Source organism: Zeus faber, assembly GCF_960531495.2.
Source record: "Zeus faber genome assembly, chromosome: 16".
Lineage (NCBI taxonomy): Eukaryota > Metazoa > Chordata > Actinopteri > Zeiformes > Zeidae > Zeus > Zeus faber.
This window is the reverse complement of record NC_137202.1, coordinates 12,827,079-12,835,270: the sequence shown is the minus strand read 5'-3', so window position 1 is coordinate 12,835,270 and position 8,192 is coordinate 12,827,079. Positions and strand designations below refer to the sequence as shown.

The 8,192-nt window shown below is 44.6% G+C and overlaps 1 protein-coding gene across 1 annotated transcript; it reads left to right on the top strand.

The window, feature by feature from the left end:
- Positions 1–1,021: 1,021 nt before the first annotated feature.
- On the top strand, positions 1,022–8,191 carry degs1 (delta(4)-desaturase, sphingolipid 1). Its single transcript, XM_080016534.1, has 3 exons — positions 1,022–1,224; positions 5,313–6,055; positions 6,825–8,191. The coding sequence occupies exons 1-3, from the start codon at positions 1,143–1,145 to the stop codon at positions 6,969–6,971; spliced, it is 972 nt and encodes a 323-aa protein (XP_079872660.1). The 5' UTR covers positions 1,022–1,142; the 3' UTR covers positions 6,972–8,191.
- Position 8,192: the final 1 nt, after the last annotated feature.

Here is an 8,192-nt window from a genome sequence, read left to right as displayed (position 1 = left end):
CTGGATTGAACGAAGCGCAGAGTATTAAAAACCATAAATATATGCACTTCTGAGGACAACTGGCACACACCAAAGTAAGTGCTACAAAATAAAAACCTGATAGCACCACTGTCAGAATTTATAGATATTCCAGAGATATCAATGTACACAAACTTCCTGAATTATAATTATTGGTAACAGTAACCATAAACAATTACATGATACAAAGAACATGCGTCTGTTGTGTATGTGTTTTGAAATATTTTAATTACTTTTGCGTTTTGGGGATCCCTTCCAGATGCCTCAAAGATTTGTTGCAATAACAGCAAAAATGCGTCGCTCACAACACAATTTATTTAATTACATATCCTCTACTATTGAAGTCAGTTTAACGACTTACCTAAGTTTATTTATTTATAGATTTATAAAATACATTGTAAATCAACAGAAAACTGCCTTCATAATGATAAAGTGCCATGAAATAATTTGGTTCCCCAAAAAAATGATTAACAATTGTCATCATCATGATCATTATATTGACTACAAATAATTGTGGTTATCAGTTTAGCCATTATCATGCAGCCTTACTTACAGAATGACAGCCACCGTGAGTTGCGGTGTAGGAAACCCACCCACGGCCGCAAACACCGCCCGGTCATAGAATTACACTGTAACCAGGCCGGAACGAATGAACTTCTGCAGTGACAAAACACACCGGAGCAGAGAGCCAAAGCACACTTGTCCATTGAACTTGAATGCAGGGCCGACAACCCTGGTAAACCTACATCCTCATTCGGTATTACTTTTTTTATTTGTATTTTTTTTTCTGGTTCAGTTATTTATGGTCGTGTAGTAAAGCCTCGTTTAAATTGATCTTTTTTTTTTTTTGTATGTTTTTTGTTGTTTTTTTTTTTTAATTTTTTAGCCCAGGCAGAGGAGGAGCGCGAGACAACCGCGAGTGGGAGTCGCACGTCATCCCACGTCATCAGCCGCCCGAGTATAAAAGCGTGTGTTCCGCGACGTCGACACAGCTGCGCGCCGTTAGATCCGTGCGGAGCCGGGCGTGCGGACGTGGGGGCGCGGGAGATAACGTTGCGCTCGACCGAGTTAACGTTTCAACGGGACGTTCCGGCCGGCGCGGCGTCCGAAGACCACAACGGGAGATGGGGAACCGAGTCGCCAGGGAGGACTACGAGTGGGTCTACACGGACCAACCGCACGCCGACAGGAGGAAGGAGATTCTGGGTGAGATTTGCCCCCCCCCCCCCCCCCGCCGGCTAGCCTCAGAGCTAACGCCGCTATCTCCAAGTTCGGGGGTTAGAGCAGAACCGGGAGAAGTAGACGGCGCCGGCTGCGTCTCGAAGCTTCGTTTCTGTGCCAAATCCGCGCGGGTGGCGGGGCGGGGACCCACGTCAGCCGGCGCCACAGCTATGTGCGTTTGAACTCCACCGTGCCACAGCCCATGGGCGACGGCTAACACTAGGAAGTACGTTGTAATGGAACCCGTCCCACAATCCGCGGTTTATATCGAGATCTATTTAGTTGCCCCCTTTTTTTTTTTTTTTAATATTTAATAATTTCTAGTTGTTTACTGGGCTTATATACTGTGTGTCACAGTAGCCGCATCCCCACGGTGCCACTCCCTGGGCTGGAGCCTTAGGTCTACTACTTGAGAAAACACATTACGCCTAGTTTTGTTTTTGTTGGGTTGTTTTTTTTCCACGTCATGCTAATTTTAGGGCGATTTAATTCTTTTTACGCGAGGAGCGTAATGGTGTGACTCAATATGTTTTGACAGTTATGAGATATTTATTAATCCCCGAAGGGAAATTCCGGAATTATTGATCACTCGGCGAAATAAGCACGCTTCCTTTGAGCATGGAATGGCTCCGAGGAAGGGGAAACGGAGGTGGCCGCTTGGAGGCTTTTCTACCCGGACTAAAAGTCAAGCGTGAGGATGAGTTGAATGAACTACAACAGAAGATTACAGCGATCGCATGACTTCGTGTGACGTAACGTGTCACAAGGGGAGATTTAGGGGCTGGAAGCGATCGACACTGCTGTGAATGAGGGCCGGCGCATGATGATGATGATATAATATAAGCTGCTTCCAAACTCCGGGGCTCTGCGGTCGTCGTCTCGTAGTCCAGTCGGGCTCGGTACGTGGACCATTAGGCCCGCACACTCATTTTAAGGCGCTAAGAAACGAATCCTCCATCGGGTGGTCCGTCGGGGGCGCTGGGTTTGTGGTTAATCAGCGTTGATTAGATTTTCTCTTGAGCTTTTGTTACGCTCCTCTCTTTTTCACTTGTTAACATAACAGACACTTAAGTTAATTGTTGACGGAAAGGCCTCCCATTGTGCCGCAGCGAAGACCCACAAAGGACCCATTGATGGCGGAACCATCCCCGCTAGAATTATTTATCATGGTGTGCCTTACTCAGGATACGGCGCTAACAGGGGACACCGAGGAACTGCTGGCCCTGACGCACAAGTTTCCACATCTCGGTTTCCTCCATGACTGCTAAGTGTTATGTTGGCGGTCAAGTGGTCATGACGGTGCCTCTAAAATAATTCCTTTCTGTGTTTTGGTTAACTTTTCACATTGGACTGGATTTAATTTCCCAAAGCGAAATTAGAGTGGGAGTGATGGACAGTTTGTCACGGTGGCGCAGTGCATTGCACTGCTGCCTCACAACAAGAAGGTCCTGGGTTCGATTTCCGCCTGGGGCGCTGTTGGCACCGTGCTCCGGGCGGGTTATCTCCCAAATAGGAGCCTTTCTGTGTGGAGTTTGCATGTTCCCCCCCGTGCTCACATTGGGTTTCCTCCACCAAACGTCAGTAAGGACCCCCACCAAAAACATGCACCCATCATCGTCTGACCAGCGATGGACACTCGTCACCAGGTCGACGAATGTTGCCCACTGCTCCTGGCTGCCCCCCCCCGGAGGAAGGACAAGCCAGGATGGGTTAAACGCAGAGGCCTCATTTCCCCGGCCACCATCCAAAGCATGTGCGTGTGTTGTAGTGTGGTGTGTTGCGTGATAATTAAAGATACTTCTCTCTATACGTTACTTTGGTTGGAGGTTTTGGGTTGCTAGAACAGAAAGCAATGTGTGGCTGCCTAGCTGTGTCATCACATGCCCCAGGCCTCTCCCACTCAGTGAGAAATGGAACAATGAGGCCTCCCCTCAGGATGTGGCTCTGCTCAGACTTGTCTGTATGCAGTCTGTCACTGTACATTCATTTTTTTTTTTTTTTCTGAGAATGACATCTGTCCTTAGCAGACTATTGCACAACCATGTGTCTTGTATATATTTTTTTTCTGGGACTTTTTTCATATCTGGTTATATATGCTCGAGGGACAAGAGCGGACGTGGTTCAATCTGACAAATTACTACGACTTACTTTACTGTTTTGTTGGCACACATTCAGCCAGAAAAGTTGTTCTGACTAATAATTGCATAAAGTGGTTCTACCAATAAGTTCCCCAACCTCAGTCTCCTCATGGTTGACCAACAGTTAAATTATAATGCTATTGCCTGAGAAGTTACTCTGCTGAATTGTTAAATTTTACCTCCGCTTATAGTGGTTATTCCCTTGTCATGTAGTGACATTGGGTTGAAGGGCAGGCCTACGTACATACCACGGGTTAAAACTTCTTTAATCAAGCTGTGTTGTCTTATCAATGGCAAACTATTTGTACAGCGGGCCAGTGTTTCGCTCAAGTTAACATGCAGTGAATAACCAGGATCCAGAACACCTTTCCCCTCGTTAGCCTTAAGTAAACCGCCCATAAGTTGGACCCTTTTTGCTTTCATTTGTATGGAATAACCAGCAAAGATAAAGACAACAAGATTAAAAACTTGGTTGTAACTTGTAGTAACGTGGTTTGTTTTGATAACACAACTCTGGTTGGATAAGTTGCAGAAGGATTTTTCCAGCATACTGGTACCACATATTGTAAAATGATTTATGTACAATCCTCCATGATTAAATCACTGATTTTTGTCTGACCTTTCTTATCTCAGCAGTTGCTGCTTTAACTGGAAATTACATTACATGCACTCTTTCGCCCAAAGCGACTTACATGTCATCACGGCATCAAACCACAGCCAGCTAAACCTTCTCTAGGAACAAGCAACACCAGTAGTCAGATAATTATAAAAATGCTTATCAAACAGGAAAGCAAAGGGGAAATTAGATAGTCAGGGCTAGTGGGGTCCAGGTGCAGTTTGGATGATGTTCAAATTGAAATCCTCCAAACATGCACACTGTTGCAGAGGGGGGAGGGGGTTGTGTTGAACAAATCATTTGGCTGGCAAGAGTCTTAATTTTTACTCTCCGTGAACTCAATACACGCCCTTTTGATTTAACTGTTGTTTGACTATTTACAATGACATCATTTAAGGTTGAGAGAGGATATGACCACCGTTCCCATCTAATATAAACTAGTATCTGCAGGTTGCCAAAACCACTCCCGTGCAGGTTAGAAAATGAAAAATCTAAGGACTTGCTGCAATGGCACAGAGCAGTTTTTACCTCACATGGTTTTCCTCAGGGCATGATTACCATGCAAATGAAATCACCTGGCTCAAAATATAGGTGGTAATAAAAAATAAAATAAATCACACGCAGCCTGGAAAAGCTTGAGTAACCTTTTGGCTATTTTTATTTTAATATTGAAATCAGACCAATGGATGAAATCAGGAATGAACGTGAAACAAATTCAATGTCCCCGAGTCCACTGCTCAAGGGTGACTTAAAAACTTATCAGAAATGCCCATTTACCTATTTTTAATCTCCAATCGGCCCAGTAAAGCAAAATAAATGTTTTATTGGCTGTTTCAAATTTTTAGTTTCCCACTGTTAAAGTTGAGGGGCTGAATTCAGCAGTGATGTGACCCAAGTAAACAGTGCCTACAATTCAAATTGTACTTGTGTTGGTTAGGCCACTGTAGGCTTTTCGATGTAGAGAATTATATTTATTTTTGGGTGTGCAGTTTTTGGAGCACACACTAACTGTAAATGACTAATGTGGAAATGTGCTTTATTTACTCAGTGTAATCGGTATTATCAGGACTTTAACAATAGCCGGTGTTGCCGGCCTTGCAGCGGTATTTAAAGACGGGGAGGGTTGGCTGAGCAAAATTGTTATATAGTTGTAGACATTCATACTTGAATGAGAGCATCCTTTCTTATAATGGTACTTTGTTGATTACAATTACTAACTTAACATAGTAAGTAAACCCTGTTAGCTGACAGGATTTAGTGATTTGTTTTCATACATACCATCCCCAAACTAACCCAAATTCTGCCTTTTGAAATTGCAGCAAAATACCCCGAGATCAAGTCCCTGATGGGTCCCGACCCGAGGCTGAAATGGATTGTTTGCATGATGGTGGCCACCCAGTTCTTGGCATTCTACCTGGTCAAAGACTTGGACTGGAAGTGGGTTTTGTTCTGGACTTATACCTTTGGCAGCTGCATCAACCACTCCATGACCCTCGCCATTCACGAGATCTCCCATAACACGGCCTTTGGAAACAACAAAGCCATGTGGAACCGCTACTTTGCCATGTTTGCCAACCTTCCCATTGGGCTTCCGTACTCGGCCTCGTTCAAGCGCTACCACCTGGATCATCACCGCTACCTGGGCGGCGACGGCGTGGACGTCGACATCCCCACCGACTTTGAAGGGTGGTTCTTCTGCACTCGCTTCCGCAAATTAATCTGGATCATCCTCCAGCCGCTGTTCTACGCCATTCGCCCCCTCTGCATCAACCCCAAGCCCATCACGCAGCTGGAGCTGGCCAACGTGGCGGTCCAGCTCTCCTTCAACGTGGCTCTGTACTGGCTGTGGGGCGCCAAGCCCATGGTTTACATGCTGGCTGGCTCCATGCTCGGGATGGGCCTGCACCCCATCTCTGGCCACTTCATCGCTGAGCACTACATGTTTTTAAAGGGACACGAGACGTACTCCTACTACGGCTCCCTCAATCTGCTCACTTTCAACGTGGGCTACCACAACGAACACCACGACTTCCCAAGCGTCCCAGGATGCAGGCTTCCCATGGTGAGTCGTCTATACTTCCTGTCTATACTTCCCCCCGTGGTAGTTCTTCTCCGAGAAGACAATTCCTCTAATGGAATTGAATTCGTATTTTTTGTAAACCCATAACATCAGAAGAATTGACCAGAATTCCTTATCCTGGAACCCTGCCTTCCCGCGCAACAGGCCAACCATAAAAAAAAAACAAAACTATCTGAATAACGTCAATAAATCCGGTCATTGTTGGTGAAATCAAACAAAGCTAATGCGATAATGAGGGGAAGCAAGCCTTAACCATTTTATTAGAAGTTGTTTCTTACCAAATCTGTGAATTTTTTTTTTTGATATACAGTTTTTCGTCAATCTTTTTCTATCTTAGTTTCATGCATTCAGTGGTAGCCTCCAGCTGTAGGACTTGCCAGGTACAGGGTACTTATTATTCCAGCGCTGTCCTATTGACCTTTGTGTTACCATACATGTGACTGGACTCTAGAACGTTGAGGTTTACTGAAAAGGGCCTTATCGCACCAAGCTGCAGAATATATTTTTGTCAAATTGACACTTGGATTACAGGCCACCTGTGTGATTCATAGTTTCGATCATGAACGTGCACATAGCGGGCCACCATTTTCAGTTTCTCAAGATAAAATATTTGAGGATAATTAGAAGGAACTGAGCTGCAAACCTCACGTGAGGTAACCCAGTAGAGTTATGTGCGTTCCTGAAGTGATCTGGGGTTAATGATCATCTTTGCTTCTCCCGCTGAGCGCTGTCTCCGTTCTGTCCCCGCAAGGTGAAGAAAATCGCGGCAGAGTTCTACGATGACCTGCCTCATTACACGTCGTGGGTGAAGGTGCTCTATGACTTCATCATGGACGACGAGCTCAGCCCGTACTCCCGCGTGAAGAGGAGGCTTAAAGGTGACATCAAACAGGAATAGTTTTTCCTTCTTCCCCTTTGCATCTCCGTTGACCTTTTCCGGAGCAAATGTATTTCCACGGGACACCAGTTAAAATTCAGCCCTCCATGAACTTAACAGCTTTTTTAGCATATTAATACACACATTCCATGAAGTGTGTGTGTGGCTTGTGTGTTCACACGCTTTGTTTGTGTGCTAGGGCCTGCCCACATTTCCAGGCAAATCTTTGTAACAAGTTGCAAACGGCTCGGCTGGTGTGGAACAGCCGTTGCCGCTTTCAAAGGTGACTTGTTCATGAACAAAACTCTTGACTTTGTTTGAGGTTTAAATAATTTGTGTTACATTTTAACGGAGCGTTTTCTACGGCCCCTTTCACAAGGTGCCCAAGTATATTTTTCTGGGGCTTGCATTGTGTCCGCCGCTTCCCTACAATGCAACGTCATATCTGTTGTACAAATTCTGTAGGAAATTCAAGTCCGGATAAAATTGTCACTTTACAAGTACCTGCCAGGTATTTTATCTAATTTAATGTGAAATATGGTGCCATTAATTTAGTGCTTGCCAACACCCCAATACGACAGTCAGAATCACTGAATGTTATTTGTTCCTGCTTGGTTAAGTGTCGACTTATCTATTCCAATCAAATCAGCCCAAATAAGAGTAAACGGGGATTTGTTTTTAACCCCCCTTGAATGTGTGGCTGTTATGGTGAGAGGTCTCTAGTTGCGATTACTTACCATAGCACTAACCTTTACCCTATTTTTGCGAAGTAGTACTAATTAAAACTTGCCATTTAAGTGTAAATTTGCATACACTGCGGCTAAATGAAATGTTGTACTGTGTCCATAACATTTGAACTCTGAGGCTATGCACAAAAAGGCAATTCCTCTATTACGAACCTTATAACTTCAGTTCACATCTGTACTTTGATACCAACTTACTGTTGGTACTTACCTCCACCACCAACTTTGAAGATAGGCTAGTGTGGATGTGAAGGGTCTCGTCCCCTGCTGCAGGATGACAAGTCGAGCAGAAGGGGGTGTGTGTGTGTGTAGGTGATGTTTCCTAAGCGCATTTAGTAAATTCACATTTGAACTTCAGCGTGGGTGTAGTTTTGGCAGTGTGACTCTACCAAAGCTCCCCATAGAAATACTGCCTTAGGACTATGGAAGGCATGATTCACCTCCTATGAACAAACTTTTCATATTCTGCACAATAAAATGTGATTTTTATTAACACAAT

Bases quoted from the DNA above. Each gene is read 5' to 3' on its own strand.
- degs1 (XM_080016534.1), top strand. From the start codon at position 1,143: ATGGGGAACCGAGTCGCCAGGGAGGACTACGAGTGGGTCTACACGGAC. The intron at 1,225-5,312 runs GTGAGATTTGCC...TTGAAATTGCAG, and splicing joins CAGGAGGAAGGAGATTCTGG to CAAAATACCCCGAGATCAAG. The intron at 6,056-6,824 runs GTGAGTCGTCTA...TGTCCCCGCAAG, and splicing joins CAGGATGCAGGCTTCCCATG to GTGAAGAAAATCGCGGCAGA.